Source organism: Stegostoma tigrinum, chromosome 1 (assembly GCF_030684315.1).
Source record: "Stegostoma tigrinum isolate sSteTig4 chromosome 1, sSteTig4.hap1, whole genome shotgun sequence".
NCBI lineage: Eukaryota > Metazoa > Chordata > Chondrichthyes > Orectolobiformes > Stegostomatidae > Stegostoma > Stegostoma tigrinum.
In genome coordinates this window covers 77741095-77767940 of record NC_081354.1, presented here as the reverse complement: position 1 = coordinate 77767940, position 26846 = coordinate 77741095, and the positions used below count along the sequence as shown (strand labels likewise).

At 39.2% G+C, this 26846-nt stretch overlaps 1 protein-coding gene across 1 annotated transcript in view; it reads right to left on the bottom strand.

The window, feature by feature from the left end:
- Nucleotides 1–4280: 4280 nt before the first annotated feature.
- Nucleotides 4281–26846, bottom strand: part of LOC125457514 (stearoyl-CoA desaturase 5-like) — a 41812-nt gene continuing 19246 nt past the window's right edge. The window contains exons 3-5 of the mRNA XM_048541807.2: nt 20539–20744; nt 15031–15263; nt 4281–10503 (exon numbers count right to left, since the gene is read on the bottom strand). Coding sequence (XP_048397764.1) covers nt 10313–10503; nt 15031–15263; nt 20539–20744 — 630 coding nt within the window. The 3' untranslated portion in view covers nt 4281–10312. The remainder of the gene's footprint in view (nt 10504–15030; nt 15264–20538; nt 20745–26846) is intronic.

Here is a 26846-nt window from a genome sequence, read left to right as displayed (position 1 = left end):
ACTGTGGCTCTACCAGCACAACCGGCACCTCCAAACTTGACTGACTCTCTCAATGAAGACCAGGGATCCCAGCAGAATAAGCCTCAAACAGCAGAATCTATTTAAACAAAAACCTTGGCTAATGATTCGGTTCTATACACCAGTTAGTGAGCCACTCCACTGGTTACTTGCTGTAGACTGTTATTCTTCACATAAATCCCAAATACGTCTATGACTCGATACGTGGCCTCGCATTAAAAGGTACACCAGCTCTCTTAAATAAACCACAGACGCTGTAAATCAGGAACAAAAACAGAAGTTGCTGGAAAAGCTCAACAGGTCTGGCAAGATGCGTGAAGAAAAAAAAAATCAGTTAGCATTTCGGCTCCGGTGACCCTGCCTCAGAACCAGCTCTTGTTCATTGGAACAAATGACAGAACAGCTTTTAACTGCGGCAGTCACCTGTACGGATATGGCCCTTTGGCTAGACGGAAATATAAAGGCAGTATTTGACTCTGGGTTTGTGGGTCAATGCAGTAGACGCTAAACTGCAGCGCGGTACCTGACAGCGTTAGTGACCGCAGCGCGCGGCGCGACCCTCTCACCTGGCAACCGCTGACTGACAACTCCCGCCCCCTCGTGCCACTGGCCAATCGCGACGGCTGCCTCCTGGTGATTGACGGTCGACCGTGACACCAAATAATAGGAGGCGGGGCCTCGCCGCCGGGAAGTGTCAACCGATAGGAGCGCCTGCAAGGAAGAGGGCGGTACCTTATTGAAAAGCTCTCTCTCCCTTCAGGTACCATCTGCGTTGTCAAAATGAAATAGGCTGTGTATGGCACAGTTTTAGCATTTTGAGTCCAGTAGCCACTCTTCTGCTTTCTATCCACGATCAGCTGAGTTTTACAGCAATTTCCGTTTGTGTTTCTGATTTCCAGTATCTGTAGTTCTTTGGTTTTGTTATTTAGAAAAAGATGACAACTGGTTGACAAGACAACTCTGATTGTCATGGAGAAAGTAAATAAGGAACTGTAAGTTCCTTGAGCTCTTTGGTAATCCACTGGAGATGAAAACACAAATGTCTGAAGAGAACACATTTCTTTTATTATTTTTACATTTATTCATTCATGGGACGAAGGTGTCACTGGCCAGGCAGCATTTATTGTCCAGAGATAATAGGAACTGCAGATGCTGGAGAATCCAAGACAACAAGGTGCAGAGCTGGATGAACACAGCAGGCCAAACAGCATCTTAGGAGCAGGAAAGCTGACGTTTCAGGCCTAGACCCCTTATTGCCCATCGGGAGTCAACCACTTTGCTGTGGGTCTGGAGTCACATGTAGGCCACACCAGGTAAGAATGGCAGTTTCCTTCCCTAACGGACATTAGTGAAGCAGATGGGGATTTCCCTGACAATTGGCAGTGGATTCATGGTCATCATTAGACTCTTAATTCCAGATATTTATTGAACTCAAATTCCACCATCTGCCATGGCAGAATTCGAATTCAGGTCCCCAGAACATTATCTGGGTCTCTGGATGAACAGTCCAGCAATAATATCACTCAGCCATCATCTCCCATGCACATGGATGTATTTTACTTCTAGGAAGCATGAATGAACCAAGTTATGAATTTGACCGATCATCTGGAATTGGGTGATAATATAGCTGATAACACAATCAGAATTGTTCAGCAAGTGATAACCTCTTACTCTGATGACCAACATACAATTTGTCATCTTTGCTGCCTGCTGCGTCTGCATGCTTACTTTCAGCAACTGGTGCAAGAGGACATCCAGGTCTCATTGAACATTTTCCTCTCTGTTTACAGCCATTCAAATAATAATCTGCCTTCCTATTTTGCTACTGAAGTAGATAATCTCACATTTAACCATATTATATTGCATCTGCCATGCATTTGCCCACTCACTCAGTCTGTCCAAATCTTACTGCAAGATATCTGAACCTTCCTCACAGCTCACCTTTCCAACCAACATTATGTCACCTGAAGATTTTGAGATAGAATATTTAGATCCCTCATCCAAATCATTAACATAGATTGTGAATAGCTGGGTCTTAGTACCATTCTCTGCAGTACCCCATTTGTCATTGCTTGCTATTCAGAAAAAGATCCATTTGTTCCTACTCTGTTTCCTTTTTGCTCACCAATTTTCTGTCCATCTCAATACACTAATTTTACGCAGTTATCTCGAGTGGAACTTTGGTGAAAGTTTACTCAAAGTCCAAATGAACTACATCCACTGGCTCTCCTATCAATTCTACTGATGACATTCTCAAAGAATTCCAGTAAATTTGTTGAACATGATTTCCCTTTGTAAATCTATGCTGATTTCATCTAATTCTATCACTGTTTTCTAAATGCTATGTTACAATATACTTGATAATGGATTCTCACTTCTTCCCCACTATTGACATCAAGATTCACTAGTCTATAGTTCCTGTTTTCTCTCAAAGTCCCTTTTTAAATATTGGAGTCACATTAGCTACCTTCCAAATTGTAGGAACTGTTCCAGAATCTTCAAAGATGACCATCAATGCATCCACTATTTCTAGGGCCACTTCCTTAAATACTCTGAGATGTGGATTATCAGGCTCTGGGGTTTTATCTGTCTTCAATCCCATCAATTTCTCCAGCACCATTTCACTACTAATACAGATTTGCTTCAGTTCCTCCATTTCACTAAAATGCATCATTCCCAGTATGTTATTCATGTCCTTCTTTTGTGAAGGCAGAAGTGAAGTATGTATTCAGTTTGTCAGCCATTTCTTTGTTCCCAATATAAATTCCAGTTTCTGACAAAGGACTTAACATTAGTTTTCACTAATATTTTTCTCTTTACATACCTGTAGAAACTTTTACAGACAGTTCTTAGGTTCCCCACAAGTTTATTCTCATACTCTATTTTCCCCTTCTTAATCAATCCTTTAGTTCTCTTTTGCTGACTTCTAAATTGTTCCCAGTCGTCAGGTCTATTGTTTTTCTTGCAAATTTGTATACTTTTTTTGCATCTAATGCTATCTCAACTTGCCTCATAAGCCATTGAGTGACCATTGTTCTCTTTGCACTATTGCGCCAGATAGGAATAAACAATTTTTGTAGTTCACCCATTTGCTTTTTGAATGTTTGCCACTGCATATCCATTGTAATGCCTTTCAGTAACACCTCCCAACTTGTCATAGCCAACTCACGTTTCATACATTTGTACTTTTCCTTATTAAGATTTAGGACCCTGGTCTCAGAAACAACTACCTCACTCTCCATCTTGATGAAGCATTCTATCATTTTATGGTTGTTCATCCCCAAGGGGTCTCTCAAAACTACAAGACCAATTATTCCTTATTGTTGCATAATACCCAGTCTAAGATGGCCTGTTCTGTAGTTGGTTCATCAACATATTGGCCCAGAAAACCATTCTGTACACATTCTAAGAATTCTCTACTGTTGTGACTAATTTGCTTTGCCTAATCTATTTGCGGATTAAAGTCACCCATAATTGCAAATATTCCTTCATCACATGCATCTTTCATTTCTTGTTTAATGCCATTACCAATGTCACCACTGCAGTTTGGTGGTCTATATATCACTCCCACTAAAGCTTCATTAGTATTAAGGTGAGGTGAGGTGGGGTGGGGTAATAAAGTTTAATTCTGCATAGCAGCTTATTTGATAACTAACTTGGCCATTTTTTTTTAGGACTTATGCTTTAAACAGAAGCTAGATTTTAAGTTTACTTAAAGTGTCTTTTGTTCCAACTAAGCATAATAGTGAGAAACAAATTGACAACATTTATTTTGGTGATTGAATAAGACATTTACCCTTTTAGTATAGCTTATCAAGTGGCGAGGTTGAATTCTTATCACCGTCATGATGAACTCTAGCTGTTATTCTTGCACAAGAAAGAGAGGATTGCTTCTATCATTCATGTGTTAAATAACCTACATGGAATCACAGAGACAAGGAAAGGCCCAAATTATTTCCTTAGCCCATGGAGAGTTCAGCTGTAGCAACAGAAGTTTTACCACATTTAGTATTCCTCCTGCCAATGCTCAGAGTAATCATCCAATATTCATACCAATAATCATTCTCCAGAGTGGTCTGTTGGATAGTATAAGCACCTGAACATGTAAATTGAATGTAATACCCTCCATGGTAAAATGGCCTCTGTTAATAGTTGGCTAGGCATGTAGAATAGCTGTTTGGATGAGGTACAGGGGAACTATCCTAGTCGTTGGAGCCAAATTCCAATTTCCAGCAACAGGCAGCTGATTGGAGACAAGGATCTTCAAATGAAGTGAATCTCTTTATTACTGTGGTCAGAATGTTGACAATTACACTCACAACAAGACAAATTTAGCAGCATTTATTTTAAATGATTTTCAAACTCGATATTTAGCTTAATGGGACAGCATCACATTTTGAATTATGCAAACAATATTTGCTGTAATAAACTGGTCAAAACAGGTTGTTTCTGGTCTTCGTTTTCATTTTATTTCAATTTTCACAGGCCAAATTTCAAAAAAAAGGATTGTCTTAAAAGTGCGCTAGTGCCTTCCATGATCTTTACAAGCCCAACATCGTGATTATGGTGATGAATAAAAATACATAAATACACTATCTGGTATATTCTTCTATGAACACATATGAGAAAGCTACTTCTGATTTTACTCAGAGTTTGGCCAAGTTATTTCCCTTACAGGTCAACAGCACAGGTTTCTGGACAGGTGTGGCTAGTACACCAACTTTCTCAACACTACTACTGGGATTTAGGGGGGTAAGGACAACATAGGTTAGGGGGCAATACAGCAAACTATGCAATAAATAGATGGGAATAATTTTCCAGATATTTCCTTATATTGCATAGGCTTGTATTTGTTTCAAAGAATACCTTGTTTTACTTGGAGATTTATGGGCATTTTGCTCATACAAAGAAATAAGAAATAATACTTGATTGCTGGTAACAGAAACACTACCTCATCTCAACTGACTAAATCAAACCTAATGGGTTTGTGTGACTTTGCTAAATTGTTTCTTAATTCTGTTAGTTCACCTACATTCCATAGGGTTGAATAGAGCAGTGCATCTGGAGTTACTTCACAGCCAACTCGATGTGCATATTTGTTTTCATTCTTATTTACCTCCTCTCATTATTTGGAAACTTGTGTTTAGTGGCAAATACACTAAAATATTAAAACTCAAAAGGATTACCAGTGTGGGTTTATAGCTGAGAGCGAACATTAGGAACACTGATCAAGTTTAAATTAGATAGGTCTCCTTACTGAATTAAATTATGCAAAGCACATTTATTTACAGATTGATATTTAATTATCTATCAGTTCCTGTAAACTAGAGTTGGATACAAGTTCACAGAATGAGACTCTTTTCCAAACAGGTGGCATATTATGCACGAGGACAGGATCCTCATTTATAAGTAAAATTATATCAATGCCATAAAAATTAAACATCTTTACAATTCATTTCATTAGTACTGCAAATAAAGAAGATGCTACAGAATTGACAATTCTCAGACTGTACTATACAAATCAGCCAAAATTTGACATGCAAAAATACATCTGAAAGAAAATTTGTAATGAAAAAATTATAATTCACTAACACATTTTCACACTTACCAGTGCCAAGAGGAGGAATGGTCTAGGCAATAGAGTAATCTGGAATTGGCATTGTTTATCAACTATTTATATTACCTCCAGCTACAATAAGGCCTTCACTATATACATTTCTCACTACAATTAGCAGATAGTGTCATAAATTACTCTTTGACCACCGTCAGTAGTCACCACACATACCACCACTCACCAAGACAGCAGTTTGGTATCAGGATCAGCAAACCAACAGAACAATGATGACAGGATTCAAGTCAGATTTTGGCATTCCTACAAAACACATTCAACTGAATCAAGTGAATAGCATTCAGCTCTTTAAAAAAACTCCTGTTTGAGAATTTTGTATCGGGGGTCCAAACATAGTCATTGCAAAATGTTCAAAAGAGCAAGATACTATGAGCATTTAGTATTAACAAATATGAAAACCCAAAATGTCAAATACATTGAGGGTGGTCAGAGATGATAAAAAGGACAAAAAAAAAATTGATATCACTGAAGTAGGTGACCGATGAGTCATCTGAATAACTTAAGAGAATATTCTGCTGTAAGTATATATTAGTGCATGAGCTAAGTTCTGCAAGTTATTTGGCCTTGGGAACTTCACAGTGCAGGCCAACACCTCATGTCCACTTACTGCACTTTCAATAAGGATCACAGGATAGCAGATAGGAGCAGGAAAAAAGGCTGATTTTATCGCCCCCATAATGCACACACTGAGGTCAGCAGAGTACACACTTTGTTTGAAATCAGCTGACTCAACACAATATAATTCAAACTTGGGATCCTCCTGTTCTGAATGATTCAACTAATCACTGAGAAAAAACCCACTAAGCTATTCAGTCAAAATACTTTATACTCCCTTTCCTGTTAGTAGGTTCCAAGATCAGGCACCAATTATAGACAAAATACACTACAGCCATCTCAGGCCAAGTATTATTCTTTTATACACAATTAGGTGACGCAGAAGAATGGTGCTGTAAACTTTCTTTAAATATTCTCCTTTTAGCAAGCAGGCAATTTAGCCATGTGCTGGTTACAGGAACTGAAATTCACAGATCATCGTTCTGTGCGATATTGCCTGTTATAGATCATAAGACTCATGCTAATTATAATCTAAATTGTGGTCAATTTTACAAATGTGTCCTTGAAATTTGACTGATGAACATTTCTTCTACTCTACCATATTTTAAATTTATTTAACTGTGGTCAAATCCATAAGCAATTGCAAGATCAGACTTTGGTTTATTCAGATACGAAAAGAAAATATTCTAGGTAATTTCTTGCATTATTATTAATGAAGAATAACAATAGAGAACAGTGGATATACTATTTAATCCATAAATAAAACATGTGACACATCACAATATATAGAACAAAGGTTCTATAAGGTCTTATGTGATCTTTTGCTTTTCACCTTAGTAATTACGCTTCTGAGCTGTTCAGCAGGCTTCGTAAGAAAACAGTGTGGGCAAGTGAGGAGAAGGTGCAAGATCTTTCAGGCTGCATGCCTCAGATTCATCATTTAAAGCTCAGCTACACACCACTTAAGATGCCACAAACCTAGAACTACCTCAAACAGTACAGCTTAACTCTACTTAATCTCAAATTATCTAAGAAGAAAGGCAAACTAGCTCCCAGTTTCCAGGACAGAAATATGGATGTACTGGTGCACGAAGTGGTGGAGGTATCCCTTTCTCTGTTGACAGCCAAAGAAGATCAAGCCAATACGCTCAGCCAGCCTGGAAAGAAATTGTAGCATCGGTCCGTGCTGTGTACTGTGAGAAAAGGGATGATCAGCAGTGCTTCAAGAGGGTCAATGATCTTCTGAGCTTCATACAAGTCAGTAGCACCATTTTCTCTGCTATTTCTCACGCAGGGGCCAGCACACAGTCTAACACTGCACATGCATCTCACCAAGGCCGATGAACAACAAGGGCTCTCACTACCTCATCCTCCCAAACTAATAATGCTTTCTGCTCTTGACGTTGCCTACTCATTCACTGAGGATAATTAACTAGTTTTCCTGTGCATGCATGACCACTAACTGTGGTTGCAATCACTTCAATTACACTCTATCCCTCTTTGCCACAGTTGAGGTAAAATCGTCTTACCTCCCTCCCAAGACTGATGCCTTAACTGCACCTGACAGACTCACCTGTAGTCCCCAAACTGGTTGCACTTGACCAGCATGATTCACCACGGTCTCTACCCTACGGTAATTGGATAAGACCCTTAACTGATGGTATATGACTTGAAAGGTATCCCCTTATTGACAGTAGGCTCCCTTCACCCAACTACAGATGTTTCTCCATTGATTTTCACAAATCGCCATTTACATGCACATGGAGTATGTTTGGCGTTTAAGCAGCTGGCTCGTGCTGCAGCTCTGATTTTGATGTTGCATGGTGCCATACTGTAATATGACTGAAACATTTACTCTTCAGTGCTCCCCAATAACACCAACTGTTTCTCTCTCCCTACACTGAAAACCAAGGTAAACTGCAGAGTTAGCAGCCTGTAAGTGAGCACTCAAAGGTCTTTTCACTGTGCTAAGAAAGCAATGCGACCTACAAAGGCTGGCAGTATCAAGTAGGTGCTAAAGTCAGCCAGCACCTAGAAAGCTAACAGCCATAAGATGCTTACATGTTCGCACCAGCACAAAAGCATCCCATATAGATGCAAAAGATACACAGACGTCCCTGAGCATAAAGTGATCTGGAGAAGCATGCAAGACGCAGGTGTTAGTCAACTCCAAAAAAGCCTGAAAGTGGTTTGTGGCAGAGTTAGTCCACGGGCAGGCATGCTGGATGTGGTGGGGTTAATGATTTGTCACAGCAGAGTTCTGAGACGAAGAGTCAGGAAACATTGTGGTGTTGCAGGTATGATGCACTGATGTTGTGCAGAGGTTACTGCAGCATGGTGGCCAGGCCAGGCAATTAACAGGAGTGGAGAATTAGGTGTGATATAAAGAGAGTGAGTTGGGGCTTTAATTAGATGCAAATGCATAGAAATAAAGTAGCTGTGGCTCAAGGATGAAATTCTGATGTTGCCACTCGAGGCTTGACGGAAATATCAAAAAACGCTTCTTGAGGTGAAGAATTTATTTGTTTCATTGTCACCCTATTTTGTCACCACATTCACCATTACTGTCGCCATATCACTGAAGGGAAGATTTTATCTATAATCTCAATTTTGATTCACTGTTCAACGGTCCTTTGAGACCACAGAAGGATAAGGTTGGACAGATGTCAAGTTGCTGTTATATTGTAAGGTTTTACTGAATGATTTATTTATTTCACATCATGTGTTTGTGCCCCTAGCATACCAGAACCTCCATCCTTAAGATTCTCCTTCTTTCTCATACACAGTGTGATTGGCAGCAATCAGGGTGATAACAAATAGAATCCTTTAAAGGAAATGTCTTCTAACATTAGAGGCACAAGTTGAGTTGAGATAGTCTGAACCAATAACACATTGCCTGGAACTCACTGTCAACAGTGGCCCATGTGTATGAGGTGGACATATTACCTGCCTAAATATTTTTCTGTTTTTCTGAATTAATAACTCTTCTTGATTGCTATGCTCCTCAAAATGTTTTAACAACTTTGATTTTAAAATTTCATTTCCTTTACATAATTAGTCCCAATCATAACCAAATAAATAAAAGTATAATTTTAATAAACAGCAAAGAATAGAGCAGCCAAAAGATTAGAATGCTTTAACTTAATTAGGAAACATTCTAAAAACCAAATCTTCTTTAAGCTTTCCTCCAAGTATCCAAAATACCACATATTCTGCAGTTACACGTTGCCAGTGAGAAAGTAGTCTGCTACCAATCTTGATTCATATGTTCATATATGCACAAGGTCCAACTCTGCAAATCATATTTATCTTACATGATTTGGTTTCAAAAACGATCAAAAAGCTGTGAGTATTTTCCTTGAACACATGTGCCATATCCAATAAACCTCAAAGATTCCTTTTCCCCCAATTAACAATTCTCCTTTGTCATACAAGAGGCACCTAAGAATTAATCGTCCATTACATCACCTTAGCAGAATTGAATAAAACTGTTTTGTTGCTAGTTACACAAAGAGTCTTAACAACCCTTTATGCATGTACCCAAATTTCAAGGCCCTTCACTTACCCCTCAGTAACTACTTTCCAGTATGAAGTTTAAATAAACTAAATATGTGAAATTAACGACTTTACTGGCATTAATATTAAAAAAATTCATGCAGTTTATCCCTTTCAAGACCACCACTATGAAATTATGTTGCAGGCTACTGCATCAGTATTCTAGAGTGGGGAATCATTACACTAATCTGTTTCATTAATCCATTATTTTATCATCATAACTGAATTTAAAATCTGAGGGCAAAGCAAACTTAATTGATATACAATCTCTCCTTCAGATACTGCAGGACTGCATGGAACGTCTGCTGTCACTACATCAAAGCATGGCAAGCAGATTAAGTAGGCCTTTTGCAGTTTGAGAAATAAATATATGCAAGATGTCTTCCACCAGCATGGAGTGGAAAGAATTAAGTGCAAAAAAATGAAACTGCAACAAAGCTGGATGCATTGTCATAGTCACAAGCTTGACATATGATGACTATATTTCCAGATTAAAATAACTGCAAATTTCAGTGAAATTTTCATATGGACTTTGAGATTTTCTTCATTTTTCTTTTAAATGCTGCCATCCCCAGTCCTTAGTTTACGTGCTTCAATCATCTGTTTAGAAGCTCGCTTTCGGTCACTTGCAAGGCCAAGCCAACACATGAAATCAATAAAGCATGTTGTTGGGTTCAGTCGTAGACCAAACTCACTTGTTGAGTAGTCGAATGGAAATGTGTGATGATAGTTGTGGAATCCTTCTCCTGTAAAAAAAGGAATAATTTAGTATTCATAAAAAATATTAACCCTCGAGTTTTTACTTCAAATCACAGAATTTAAAGATCTGAGGACTTAATGTCTCTCTATTTAAATTGCTGTGAAGTTAGGAAATAGGTTGAAACTTTGTTTCATTGGATATTAAGAATTTTCTGAGTTCTATACCTCGGTAGCTTTGTTGTGTTTGATTTTGTCTTTTGTTTAATAAATGTCTATTTTAAAGGAACTCAGCAGCCTTGTGTGACTATGGCTCCATGAAGGACTGTAGTGTTAATTAAAATAAAACAAAACATACAATTCATCAGCCAGATTTCATTCTGGGATCTGATCTGCAGTACCATCAGCTGGCAATGTGACACAATGTTTCAAATTAGAAATTCATTTCTGACGTAGGGTCCAGGCCCGAAACGTCAGCTTTCCAGCTCCTAAGATGCTGCTTGGCCTGCTGTGTTCATGCAGCTCCACACTTTGTTATGTTGGATTCTCCAGCATCTGCAGTTCCTATTATCTCTAACCTTTCATGAGCATGGCTGTACCAGCTAAATTATTCTGTATTGCGACCTGTTATCTTATTCCAAGTGTGGTAAGCTTGCTCCTGGCATAACTATGATCTACTTCCTTCACCTTCCTCAGTTATTCCAACACAGGATGGGACAATCAACAGAATGGAGCTGATGCCTGAACCTAAGCTTGGCTAGGGATGAAATCATACAGCTCAATGGAGTTGCACATAGCAACCTGAAGCCTTGATCCATCTGTTGGCAAAAAAATGAAACTGCAACAAAGCTAGATGCATTGTCATTGTCAAAAGCTTGACATATGATGACTGTGTGAAATGTGCTTTTCAGAACATGGAGTGCGACCTTCCCGAGATAAAAAACCAGCAGCACAGAGCCCTTGCAACCTGTTTCCATCTGTCAGAGCCAAAGTGTAATTTTACAGGAAGACAGGTGGAAGATTGTTGGGTATTTCTACAGTGTCTCTTTTGATCCCCCAAGTGGTTGAAATCAGGAGGTGCTATTACTGCAGACAAATACAGTTGAGAAACTCACACAAAATATTTAATATTTTAACTAATGAAAGAAACAGAATCGAGATGGCAGGGCAGGTGGTGTGTTGCCACTGTAGTTAATGGGCACCAGTGCAATTCACAGAAACCACATCTGCAGCAAATGCTGGCTGCACAAGAAACTTTGGTATGAGCTGGAGCCCAAGCTGCAGACACTGTGGCATATCAGGAAGGGGCACAGCTGCCTGGAAGACTTGTTTTTAATCTGTGGTCAGGGACTGGTGCATGTGGCTGCTTTGAAAGTGCTTCAGCCAGTCCTCTTGTCCAATAGGTATGGAGGTTCTTGGCTAGGGAGATGAGAAAACAACAGCATTGTGATCCAGAGTCCCATTTGAGTGGAGAGTTGAAGGAAATATTAATACAGATAGTACTAATAGGGGAGACCATAGTTAGGGAAATAAAACTGTGCTCCTAAGCAAAGACTGGGTTTTGAAGGTGGGTTAAAGATATCTATTTGGGATTGGACAGGAACTTAGAGTGAGAAGGGTAGGATCTTGTCGAGGTCCTCGCAGGTACCAACGACATAGGTAGGCCTAGGAATGAGGCTTGGCTGAGGGATTATGAGAAGTTCAGGGTTTAAAAGTAGAACTAGAAAGTTAATAATCACTTGATTGCCACCTGATCCATGTGCAAACAGGAGTAGGGTAAACAAAGTTAGTGAGGTAAATGTGCAGCTCAAAATTCGTTGTGGGAAAAATGAGCTGCAATTCAGGATCTTTATCTGAGTGCCTGCAGCATTATACCAGAGTAGCTAAGTTGATGGCACAGTAGAAACAAATGAACATGACTTGATAGCTATTTCAGAAATATACTTGCAAATTGATCAAAACTAAGAACTTGATATTCAAGGATATTCACCATTCCAGAAGAATTAGGCAAAAGGAGATAGGGTGGCTTTGTTAATAAAGGATGGCATTGGTGTAGTGATGAATAGTGATATAGGTGCAACAGACTGTGATGTGGAATTGGTTGGGTGGAAATGGGGAATATCAAGGAAAAGTAGTAATTTGTGGAAATTATCTACAGGTTTCTAAAGAGTAGCCTCACTTCAGGACAAACCATAAATTGCAAAATAATGGACTTACGTAAGACGGGTGCTATAAGTGTCAGGGGTCATTTAAATCTGCATATTGACTGGACAAATCAGATCTGCACGGGTAACACTGAAGATGTTGTACAGGACATTAAGGATTGTTTCTTAGAGCAGCCTGTTGCAGAACAGCCTGTTTTAGATCTAGTAATATGCACTGAATTGGGATTAATAAGAGATCTCATGGTTAAGGATCCTGTAGGAAATGGTGATCACAGCATGGTTAAAATTTAAGTACAGATTGAGGGAGAGCAACTCAAGTCTCAAACAAACATCATCAATTTAAATAAGGGGCAACTGTAGGAGTATGAAGAAAGACTTGTCTAAAGCATGTACTATATAACACTTAGCAAAGATTTAGTCTGGTCAAAAAGAAGGACTGGATGAGAAAAATGAATTATCTAGGCTTAACAGAAAGGGCCAGTAAGAGTTTCAAATCAAAATATAAGATAAATAAAGCATAAAAAAAAGTGGTGGGCTAGATGATTTAGATTTTCTTTAAGGAACCAATGGATAACTAAAAGGCTAATAAATGCATTCCTCTCATCAGAATTTGTAGTGGTTAGTTACAACTAACTGGATTGCTAGAGCTTTGCAAAGAACATTTCACAGTCAACCACACTGCTGTAGTTCTGGACAAACATGTAGGCAGACAAGACTGTCCAGAAAGAAAATAGGAAAGAAACAGAAGTTGGGTATGAACGAGCCACGAATTGCTCTGCAAAAATAATCTGAAATACTGTATAAGATGTTAAAAGAAAACAAGACCAACTCAGCAAACTCAATAAAAAAGGACAAATTAAAAAAAAAGAATGTCAGAGGCAGAGGTTATAATGTAAAGTTATATTCATAGAATACCTACAGTGTGGAAGCAGGCCATTTGGTCCATCTAATTCACACCAACACTTGGAACAGCATCCTACCCTGACCCACACCCCGCCTTTCCTATAAATCTGCATTTCCCATGGCTAATCCACCTGGCCTGCATGTCTCTGCCTGGACACTACGAGACATTTTAGTGCGGCCAATCCACCCAACCTGCACATCTTTGGACTGTGGGATGAAACTGGAGCACCCGGAAGAACTCTGGAGACACGGGTCATTGAATTCAGTGCTGAGTCTCAAAAGTTGCAGAGTATCAAGTCAAAAGATATGATGTTCTTCCTCAAGCTTCACTGGAACACTGCAGCAAGCCAAAGGTCAGCATGAGGGCAAGGTGACAAATTAAAATCATTAGCAACTGCAAGGGGGTGTGCTCACAGACTGAATGGAGGTGCTCTGTAAAGTAATCACCCAATTTATGTTGGTACTCTCCACTATACATATAAGCGTTGAATACAATATTCTAATTTGAAAGATTCACAAGTAAGTCACTGTCACATTTGGAATAAGTATTTGGGGCTTCGCAGGGAGAAGACAGTAGTGAAAGGACAGGTAATACATCTGTTATGCTTGCATGAGAAAGTGCTATAGGGAAGTCAGTGGGGTTTAGGGTATATTAACTAGTTAGTTGTATCTAACCACTCTACATCTTAACTGTTGGCATGAAAGCTAGCATCATCGGAAATGATTCAACAAAGATCAAGAAACTGGAGAAATGGAGTAGTTAAAATAACAGTGATAGTCTGTGGATTTGTAGAGAATGTTAGTAGTTAGTTTACCTCTATAAATGGAGACAGAAAAACCAAAGAGGGATGACAGGAATCAGAAATGGACCAGGTGAAGGCAAGAGAATGATGAAAAATGAAAATAAAGTGAATGAAATAGATTTTTTTATTAGATGATGAAAAGGAATCTGTAAGGGAACATTGATAAAATGACATTCTGATTTCAAATATGGCAAATTGAACATTCATATTGGAAACAGGCTCAGTACTGTGGAAGACCAGAAGGATTTGGAGGCAGAGGCTGACAAAACATTAAAAAAGGTACCACCGCTCTCGCATTAGGGAGAGAGGAGGAGAAAGGACTGGTGGTGGTTGAACCTGGGATCACCATGCCTCAGGTGAGGAGAGAGGTTGAGAAGGAGAGCTCTTCTTGCCAGTGTGGGAATTGATTTCACACTGCTGGCATCACTCTGCACTGAAAACCATACATCCAGCCAAGTGAGCTAGCTAACACCTCCTCAGGATAGTACGAGGCTTCACACAAAAAAAAAATCCTAAAGACAAAGCGGTTGTCATCTTCAGGAGACAAGCAAAAAGAGGATTTGGAAAGGTTGAATTTCATCACTAAAATCCCAGATTCATGGTTCAATGTGAGCCACAGGTCAGTCCCTACCTTTTAATAAAATATCATAAGTTTAAGAAGACTTCCATGTTCACAGATCAACTTAACAACCAACTTCTTACTCACCAATTGCTCCAAATGTAACAAAGCGATTTTCTCTAGGACTGATGTATTTGTCGTAGGGTCTATTTCCATACATGTGAGCAGCACTGTTCACCAACCACGTGACATTCAGGGATATCGTGTACCGAAGGATGGAAGCCAGAAAATAGGAATTCCACAGACTTTCTCCCCAGAAGTACCAGGGAATAAAAGTTGGCATGAAGAAACACATGATTAAAACAGAGGTCTTGTAATACCTATGAAAGAAAGCAAATTTTACTCAGACAGAAAATACCAGCACAGTTATCAGAACGTGTACAGACACTAAAAACCACTAACACACAGGTGAACATTTAATTGACTGGCTACAAAGTGAATAAACAGCCCTTTGTTCGAACTGGAAGAGACAGGTCTTAAATGATGACTAAATAAATCTTCTGTAAACTACGTGAATTATCTGCAATATCTACGTTGGTTTTGGTTACCCCATATCATTTGTTGATCATTCCCTAAATGCCCATGAACCTAACGGCTTACCAGGTCATGGACTGCAGTCCATGTATTGTGGGTTGACCTACAATGTTATTTTGACCCAGTGACAGTGAAGGAACAGTGATACATTTCCAAGTTAGGATTATGGCTGGCTTGGAGCAGAATGTGCAGGTGGTCATGGTGTTCCCACGTATCTCCTGCCCTTGTCCTTCTATCTGTGCCTCTCATCATCTTGTAAACCTCTATCAAACCATTTCTCATCCTTCTTCGCTCTAATGAGTAAAGCCCTACTTCCCTCAACTTTTCCTCACAAGACCTGCCCTCCATTCCAGGCAGAATCCTGGTAAATCACCTCTGCATGGTCTAAAGCTTCCATATTCTTCCTATAATGAGGCGACCAGAACTGAACACAATATTCCGAGGGTGGTCTAACCAAGATTTTATAGAGTTGCAGCATAACCTCGCGGCTCTTAAACTCAATTCCCCTGACAATGAAAGCCAACACACCATACGCCTTCTTAATAAACCTATCAACTTGGATGGCAACTTTGAGGGATCTATGGATGCGGACCCCAAGATCCCTCTGTTCCTCCACACTGCCAGGAATCCTGCCAGTAACCCTGTATTCTGCATTCAGATTCAACCTTCCAAAATGAAAACTTCACACCTTCCCGGTTGAATTCCATCTGCCACTTGTTTGACCAGCTCTCCAGCTTGTCAATGTCCTGTTGCAACCTACAATAGTCCTCCACACTATCCATGAATTCACCAACCTTTGTCATAAAAGAAGTTGCCAGTGAGATTGTTGATGCATTTTAATTTTCCAAATTTCACAAAATTTGAGGAAGACTCCATTAGTTTGGAAATACTCAATGTAACTTATTTTTAATAAAAGAAAGAGTGAGATAAAAAACAGAAATTTCAGCTCGTCATCTTAATATCTGTAGTAGGGAAAACATTAGAAGCTATAATAAAAATATCATAGTAGGGCACTTAGAAAAATTCAGGGTAATCACGGAGAGTCAAAATGTTTTGTAACAGGAAAATCAGGTCAAACCAATTTATCGTAATTTTTGAAGAAGTAATACATGCTTTGAATAAAGGGGAACTGGTGAACATACTGTACATAGGTTTCTAGAAGACACGTGATTATGGTGTCACATCAAAGGTTACTGTGGAAAATAAAAGCACATGGTGTAGGGATTAGTTAAATTTAGCCAGTTGGCAAAATGTAATATGTAGCATGTAGGGAACAGTGCTAGGCCCCCTAAATTTTGCTTTCTCAAATTATATAGACCACTTGAAATAAGGGCCCAAAAATATGATTGTTAAATATGCCCATGGTACAGAGAGCAGATGGAAAATAAGTTGCGAAAAAGATCAAAGGAGGCTACAAAGAGACATGGATAGGTTCAACGAATGGGGAAAAATTCTGGCAAATGGAGTATAATGAGAGATTGTTGATCAGCCATGATCGTGCTGAATGGCAGAACAGACTTCAACGGCTGTGGTGCCTGCTCTCCTCCTAATTCATGTTTTCTTGTGTTAATCACAGGGCAGAAATGGGATCTAATGCTGATTCTTCCCATTCAATGCCTGGAAAATTGAGTGCACTGGTTAGGATTAACTAAATGGACAAAGACATGGGATCAAAATCAGGAATTTTCCCGTTCTCAATACCTTAGAGTTACTTTAGGCAATGCATCGGTCCATTCACTTTCATCTTTTGCATCATACCATCTACATGTTATTAGTAAATGTTAACAATGTGAAAGAAAACTTGGAGCGTGGAAAGAAACAATAAATTCTGATGAACAAATATCTGTCATTTAAATTGTAGGCAGTTTTTGAACATTGGCTGGAATACCATTAAGGGCTAAGCCTGTAGCACAGTACTTAAATATGAATATTGTAAGTAATGTTAGTATGCTTTCAACTACAAAGGGCATCATATCCAAACCTGATCCTATCTCCATCAGATATTTGTTTCCCATCAGATGGTTATTAGACAATCAATAAAAGCAGGAACCTTTTTAACCTTAGCTCATTGTAGTTCCTTTAATTAGATCACTCGCACGATAGCAAATCTTAACAGCCCATCTGCCAGCTTGATTGCATATGGACCTAAGATTTGTATCTGGGACCTTCTGACCTTTATGCCTGTTACTGCAAAAGATATTGCCTTGCCCACACTGGAGCTCAACAGCAAAACTTGATGCTGACAACTTCCTTCTTGGAAATGTGGTTTTAATTTGTGCAGCGTGAATTACTACCTCCTTATCTTTTTGTTGCTGCCCAATGCAGAACAGTCAAAGGCAACTGTAGAAACTATTTATCAATATGTACAAGTTATCTGTGAGAGATGCAATTCAAATTAAATAGCCAGGCCCAATTCAAATAAAAATTATAGGCTTCAAGTAATTAAACTCACTGGGAGGTCAGTAAGCATTTCAATGAAATGCATTAGAATCTAGGCAGAGCTTTTACTAACCTTCTACATGACTGCTTTAGTGTTACAGAATACAATGCAACTTAGGCCATTGATCTTTTCTTTATTTGAGGTAAATAAGTCTCAACAGGTGAAAAATAAATAAATACAAGATGTGAATGAACAGGTTTCCTAACATCTCTGACAGCTGAAACCCCACAGGACTTGATGGATAGGATAAAGTAGTTCAATGTGTATATTTGAAACCCACTGACATTTCCAATCATGGCCAACCATGTCCAAAACAATTTGTAGCCAAACACTATGGCACTTTTCTCTTGCCTATTCCTCAATCTTGAAACTGAAAGGTCTGAAAGCATTCATGTCTCTGATCATCAACATTTACAATTTTCACACCCTTAAAAGAACTTTGCTTCTTATTCTTATGAAAAACCTCACACACCCACACAATACTCTAGCTGCCAACTTGTTGCCCACTCATTTTACCCATCTATCTCTCTTTGTGGCCTCTCCATATGCTTTTCACAACTCGCAATCCCACATACTAATATCATAAGCAAACTTTGCAACCTTATTTTCTGTCTTGTCATCAAATCATTAACAAAGATTGCAAATAGCTGAAATCCAAGCCCTAATCTATATGACGGTCCCACCAGTCACAGCCGCCAATTTGAAAATGATTATTTGTGCCTACTTTGTTCTTGCTATCCGTAAACCAGTCTTCTATCCAGGCTATGTTATTGCCACACACAAGAGTCTGACTGTTCTGAATTAACCTCATATTTGGCTCCATAGCCAATGTGTTTTGGAAGTCCAAGTAAACTACATCTACGGATTCTCTTTATCTATTTTACTAGTTTTCCCCCTAAATTTGTTAAGCAGGATTTCTGTTTTGCAAAACCAAGTTGACTTGTTCTAATCATACTACTTTTTCTAGGTCCAATGTTAAACCTCCCTCAATAATAAACTTCAGCACTTTTTCAGGTGACTAACATCAAGCTAACTGGTCTGTAACTCCCTGTTTACTCTCTCCTTCTTTTCTTGAATAGTGGTATTATGTTTGTATTCTTAAAAACTGGTGCCCAGTGTTGACCATTCTGTTAGCAGACAGGCACTAACAGATTAGAAGAGATCTGGCCAATAAAAATGAAAAAAGAGGAGTGGGAAAAGATTGGAGAGGAAAAGGAGTGTGATTTTGTTTCCTTTAAAGCCACAAGGTATAGATTTGCATTGGATATTATGTTTTAAAAAGTTGATTCTGTTGCATATCATTTCCAAAAAAACTTCATTCCAACATTTTGAAAAGCACTGCTCTGAAAGGCAAGAGTCAGAACATGGCAGAGACTACAGAGTTCTAGACAGATATTAGATTTTCCCCTTCAATGAAAGCGATTTAGTGAGCTAATTTTGTTTGTATGTAATGCAGATAGCTGTCTTAAAAATTCTTAAAGTGAGTGAATTAGAAGTCATCCTCATGGGAGAATAACTGACATCTTCACTTTGATGCAGTTAAGCAGCAAAGTATCTCTCCCAAATGTTACAACATATTTTTAAAAAGCACAATACTTTGCTTTTTAAACAAGGTTAAATTTTAACTTCATCATAGAGGCTTCTATAAATAAATGGTAAAAATTTATAATGCAGAAACACAATTCTTGTCACATTTATTTCAGCTGTAGTGATAGATAGTCATATCTTCCACTGCCCTTGCACAGTGTACAGTTTGACTTGTGAAGAGAGATTGAGCAGTTTAGGCTTGAACTTGTTGCAGTTCAGAAAACTGAGTGGACAACTAATTGGAGTATAAAAGACATTGAAAGGGATTGACTAAGCCAACATAGACAGGATTTTTTTCTCAAGTGGGGTAATTTAGAATGAGAGATCATAATTTTAAGATAAGGGGCAACAGATTTAAAGCAGCGATGAGGAAAAATTACATCTCTCAAGGAATCATGAATCTGTGAAATTCACTAGCTCAGAGTGCAGAGAATGCTGAGGTATCCAAGTAAATTTAAGGAGGAGATAACAGATTTTTAAATTGGTAATGAGTTAAAGGGTTATAGGGAGTAGGCAAAAAAAGGGAATTGAGGCCAAGATTAGATCAGCCATGATGGTATTAAATGGCAGTGCAAGCTCAAAGAGTTGAATTGCCTGGTCTTGGTCTTGCTCCCCTTTCTTATATTCTAGGGGATGGGGGTCAGACTGTAAGTTGGTTTATCAGCGATCATTTGCTCAGATCATGACATTAAATCAAAAAACTTTGACAGGAGTGTTAGTCTACAATAAATTATTAATGCATCTTTTTTAATACAAATGATTAATTATTCATTGACAGTTTGGTCACAGTAGCTTGACAAAATCAGTAGCTCTACCAATAACAATGTCAATAAAGGGTCATTGCTCTTTAGATAAACTATTTTGTAAGTGCATGCTGCAGACACTGGTAATAACCCAAAAACAAAACTGGTTACTTTTTGAACTTTTGGAATGAAGCTTCCAAGCAAGTGATCACATTCAATATTTACTATTAGCATTAGTGGGCGTGTCTTGCAAAGTATTCCTGAGCTCTTTTCTCACTCAGTTGTGCTTACTTTCTTTGGAACACAACAACAGGGTCAGCAAGAAGATCACTAACATCCAGCTTCTTTCCTTTCTCTGCCACATCTGGGTGTTTCCGAAGAAATAACCAGCCAATATGGGAAAAGAAGAATCCACGGGTGGCATTGTGAGGGTCAGCATTGGACTCTGAGTATTTATGATGTACCCGGTGATCTCGGCACCACTCGTAGATGTCATTCTGCAAGGAGACAAGTGCAAAATAGTTAAAGTTTCACAACTAAGTTGACATTTCAGTAATCCTGTATGTACTGACCTAGTTCACCTTACACTGTAAAACTCTGATAAACAGAGTAACAGCCCAAGTGGAAATTCAATGTTTGACATGACAAGCCTTAGCAATAATTGAGAGATTAAAATCTTTTCTGGGTTAAATGTCAGGTTCACCAGAATAAAATCTGTGCCCAAGCAAGCACCTTCTATTTGACTAGTTCTTTACATCTTATATAAACACAGGCAAATTAGTAGCACCTGGATACGTAATCTTTATTGTTCCCATATGCTCAAGCTATCTAGGCTAAATTTTGCCTAAATTTTCCAACAGCGAGTTAAGACATATGGTGTTCAACTGGAATTAAAGTAAAAAGGAAATTAAACTAATTCTACTGCCTGCAACTCCAAAAGAAGGACTTGAAAGCCTTGTCCAACTGTTGCAAAGCTAAAGAGAGAATATTGCAATCACAGATTTATTTACAGATACAAATTGCACAAAATATACAATTAAGCCAGATCCACTGCATTGCCTGCTGTACCTCCTTATAATGGTCTCCTTGTACCTCACGATAACTACACGTTATAGACAGTCAATGGTGGTCAAGCCACCATAGAAAGTAGCCCAACCATCTCACTGAAGCTGAGCCAGGAGACACGTTCCAAACCTTTTTTGGCTTCTCCAGTCTAGTACCTGGGATCGACTAGAAGAGGAACAACCCACACAATCAGGCACTGGGTGACAGCTTCACAGATCTATGGGCCTGCAGCAGTGATGCAAGCAAAAATAATTTGACAGCACTGCAGGCAGGCAATCCTAAACTACTACTGTATTTGTCTTCAATGTCAAGCAGACTGCATTGTGAACAATGCACAATACATTGAAAGAAGTAGAAATAAATTGCTGTTTTACCTAGCAGGGTTTTGTTTTACAAGCAGGGAGTTGGTCAGGCAGATACAAAGTCACCCTCCACACACTTCACAAATCTACCACCAGAAAGTAAATCAACAACCAAAATGGAACAATATATACACCAGGACAATAAAAAAAATGACATTGTGACGACACTCCCCAGTAAAGGGGCATGACCCAGATGAACAGCCAACAAGAACGTACATGTATTATTAAGAGACCAGCACAATTTAAAGTTTATATATGCAATGCATATGCAAACACTGACAAGGATACAAATTATTAATGCATGAGAACAGCAGTGTACAGTTTGGGTAACTCAAAATTTCATGTTAATTGTATAAAAAGGGGGAAACTTGAATTTAAATACAATCATGCACAACTATCCATCCTAAATCTGCCAGTCATGTGATCTCTACCATAATGCATCTTAGAGACTTTTTAAAAAAAATCATACATTTTGACAAGACTGCTGTCAGTTGTGCTCAGAAGAACACTTCAGCACTTCTTTGTAGCATCTACTTCCTAAACTCTGACAGAGGTTTGTCAGCTAGAACAAATAGTAATCACACTGTGATTAATGCCGAAGACTGATGCTCAATTAAGCCTTTGCCAAAATCTACAGGAGTTACCGAACTCATTACTTTGTTCTTACGGAGACAGACATCGGGTGAAAAAGAGTTTGCATCAACACACTCGTTTCAACCTCTCAAACACTAATTATCAGGATCTAGAAATGCATGCTCGCAATAATATTACAAATAAGAGCTTTGAAATGTGGAACTTCTGGAGTAGAGGGCGGGAAAAGAGAATGAGGTCGAACCCACACCAGCCATATTTTTATCACTTAATGTTGCAGCAAACCCCCTCCCGCCCCTTTCCAGGGTTGTCTAATCCCTGGAAACAAAATTGGCAAAATGCTAAATTCTACTGGAATTCTTAATAGATACACTGGTTGTATCAATCAAATACATCTGTTGTAGAAGAGTTGTGTGTCCATGTGTCCCAGACTAACATGTGCAAGTATTACCAGCTGAGAAGCTGGAGTAGCGGATTTCAGAACTTGAACAGTGACTGGAGTCTCTGTGTGCATTCATGAGGCAGAAGACGACAGGGAGAGCACGTATAGGGAGGTCGTCATACAAAAGATTAGAAACATACAGGCAGAGAGGGAATGGGTGATCACTAGGCAGTCTTTTAAAAAACAAAAGACGGACAGGTACAGCAGGAATCTTCAGAGTCTACCTTGTTTGCTAACTGGTATTCCATCTGGCATGGACAACGATTCCTCAGGAGAGTACAGCCACAGCCAATTCATTGTACAACGGGTGGCCTAACTGTACAGAGATGGATGATTGGGAAGGAAAAAAGTAGAAGAACAGAAGAGCAATAGTGATGGGGATTTCATAGAGGATCAGGCTAGCATATCTACAGCCGTTGACATGACTCAGACTTTATAAAGCTCTAGTTAGGCCCCATTTAGAATACTGTGTCCAATTTTGGGCCCCACACCTCAGGAAGGACATACTGGCACTGGAGCATGTCCAGCAGAGATTCACATGGATGGTCCCTGGAATGGTAGGTTTAACATACGATGAACGGCTGAGGATCCTGGGATTGTATTCATTAGAATTTAGAAGGTTAAGGGGAGATCTAATAGAAACTTACAAGATAATATATGGCTTAGAAAGGGTGAACACTGGGAAGTTGTTTCCGTTAGGCAGGGAAACTAGGACCCGTGGGCACAGCCTTAGAATTAGAGAGGGTAAATTTAAAATGGAAATGAGGAGACATTTCTTCAGCCAGGGAGTGGTGGGCCTGTGGAATTCATTGCCACAGAGCGCAGTGGAGGCCAGGACATTAAATGTCTTCAAGGCAGAGATCGACAAATTCTTGATCTCACAAAGAATCAAGGGCTACAGAGAGTGTGCAGGGAAGTGGAGTTGAAATGCCTATCAGCCATGATTAAATGGCGGAGTGGACCTGATGGGCTGAATGGCCATACTTCCACTCCTATGTCTTGTGGTCTTATGGGCTCCAGGATGATCATTACTTCCCTGACTTTTCTTTAATTCATTCATTGGGTGTGAATGTTGCTAGTTGAACCAGCTTTTACAGTCTTTCTCCAACTGCGCCTTGATCTGATTGGTTTGCTAGGGCCATTTAAGAGGACAGTTAAGAATCAACCACGTTGCTGTGGGTCTGGAGTCATATGCAGGTTGGCCCAGGTAAGGACACAATCTCCTTCCCTAAAGGACATTAGTGCCAGGATAAAGGATATTACGGAACCGCAATAGGCCATGCTTCGGGGGGGGGGGGGGGTGGAGTGGAGGAGAGTGAGGATGCAGAGGAGAGGTGGTAAATTGGTATAAATTATTTCTGCAGGAGTGGGGATGAAGACTCGGAAGCAGATCTCTAAGGCAGTTGTCTCAGATTTATTTTCAATCTAACATGCTAGTCAGCACCGAAATAGGAGAATTGGGCAATTGATCTGTGGCAGGGAAGTTGGTGGAAAAGGGTGGGCGTCAGGTTTCTTTGATATTGGGATCAGTTTTAGGATGGTGAGACCATACAAACCAGACAGTCTACAACTGAACAGGACTGGTATAAATGTCCTTTCAGGGAAATTTGCTAGTGCTGTTAGAGAAGGTTTAAACTAAATTGGCAGGTAGGATGGGAACCCTGAGCAAGTGACTCTGAAGGTTAGAGGGAGCAGAAATTAAAATGTGTACAGCACAAGAACTGATAGTATTAAAAAGTATATATAGCAATGCGAGCAGTATAGCAAATAAGCCTAATGAACAGATGGCACAGATAGCAATGATATTACATTATGATATGGCTATAATGGAAACTTGTTTTAAAGAAGGGCATGGATGTCAGCTCTAGTTTAAGAGTTTTCAGGTAAGATAGAGAACGGAATGAAAAGGTAGATGTGTAGCATAATTGGTTAAGAATGGCACACGAAAATCAAGCATCAAATGAGATTCCTTGGGTTGAGCTCAGAAACAAAAAAGGGCAACCACACAGATAGGCATGAAATACAGACCCACAAAATAGAGGGACAGAGTTAGTCAGGGTAAGATAAAGTAGAATTAGGGAACTTACGATGAACTCAAAAAATGTAATATTTTAGGAGTAGGGCAATTACAGGGGTGAAATGAACAAGGAAATTAACAAACGGAATACAAAAAAAATTGGCTGGTAAAATTAAGGAAAACCCATAGAGATTATATCAATATGTTAACAGTAAGAGAATGATTAAGAGCATACTCTCCACAGTTGAAGTTTCCAATTGTGTAGCTAGCAAGGGCACCAGATCTTCATATTCAAATAATCCCTCAATCAGGATGCAATGCTGAATCACAGCAAGGCAAATAGGTAAACAGGTGTTCAATCTTACTTTAATTTCCGAAGGAAGGGATTCTGAAATTTTCACCAAGAGTTTCTTTAATGTACAGCTGTAGACCTTCTTTAAAATAATTTAGGGAGAGTGTGCTCCCAGATTGGAGATAGGTTGTATCCATTAAAAATGGCCTCTGTGATACATTACTACATGCACCGATGTATCTGCAACAAAAGAACGAACAAGGGACTTTTGGCAGGCATTACTGTGTATATTTGCAAAAAGTTGTAAACTACAGGTCCATCAAGCAACAGGCACATAAAAGCTGATGGACTATAAATTACAGTGAGATGGATTTCCAACATGATTAAAAATAGAACAGGAATGTCAGTCCCTGAAGAGAAAGCGCAGCTTGTTAATTGACAATAAAGTGCTTAGGATCTATTGAAGCACAGCAAAAATGATCTGCAAAAAAAAAATTCCAAATGCAGGCAGCACTTTGGAGATAACTCTTGCCAAATATACTTGAATTTCTTTGGTCCTGGTGACCTTATGTACATTTATTTATTATGTACGGTGCTTTATGGCATGCAAGTTTAAAAGTGATACTCCGATTGTGCACATGCAGCCAACAAATTAAGCCCTTGAAGGAAATCTCCTGATAACAATTAGCACTGATAGGACTTAATCACACAGTAGGGGCTCTCCATCAATAGCTTAACTGGTAGAGTGGAGGACTATCATGGGGCTCATATAGAGGTACGGTCCCTTCCTCCGAGCCAGGAGACCTGGCTTTATTCCCACCTGTTGCAGAGGTGCGCAAAAACATTGAACAGATCAAATAATCACAGGGTAACCTTTATCTTTAAAATGATGAGCTCTCGTCTCAACAACAGGCCACCTACAAGTGTTACTCTTTGACAGTAACCATAATTCACTTGGATTTGCAAACATGACCTATTGGCCCCTCAAATGATTCAACAACTTTATACTGCGATAGGGCCAAATGAAATCAGAAACCCAAATTTCTCCACAGACGTTTTCTGATCAGTTAAGTGTTTCCTGCTTTTTAAAACTTTTAATAAATTCTGAATTGATCCTCAGCCAGTGGAAATCTATTCAGTCTATGTTGGGTATTGATAAAGTGCTAACATTGATTTCAGTATGCATGAGAAGGAAATTTTCTGCCACATGCATGACTTGGGTTTCCTCTTCTGAATCATCTCCTAAAAATAAACTTTGAAGTTTCTGGAATTGCAATCTAATCTTTCACACAATTGTAAAAGTCCTTGGATAGCACCTTCCAAACTGATGGCACCTCCCATTTGGAAGGAGCAGATACATGGGAACACTTCCACCTATGAGCTCCTTTCCAAGCCCTCAACTGTCCTGACTTGGAAATACATCAGCACTCTATACAGTTGTTGGGTCAAAGTCCTGGAACTCCCTCCATAATAGCATTCCCTTCCTCAAACGTGGTGAATGCAGAAACTTTAAAACATTTTAAGGCAGATGTAAATAGATTCTTGATTAAGGGACTGAAAGATTATTGGGATATGCACGAATATACAATTGGGGTTAAAATCAGATTGGCTGTTATCTGATGGATATAGGAATAACAATTCCTATTTTTCCCCCATTCACAATTCTTGTTATCAGCCTAGAGGCCAGGAACAACATTCAGAGGAGGGCTGACAAGTAACGAGCAACATTCAAATAGGTGGAGACAGTAAATTCTGCAGATGCTAGAAGACGGAGTCAATGGATGTGAAGTTGGAAAAGCACAGCTGGTCAGACAGCAACCAAGGAGCATG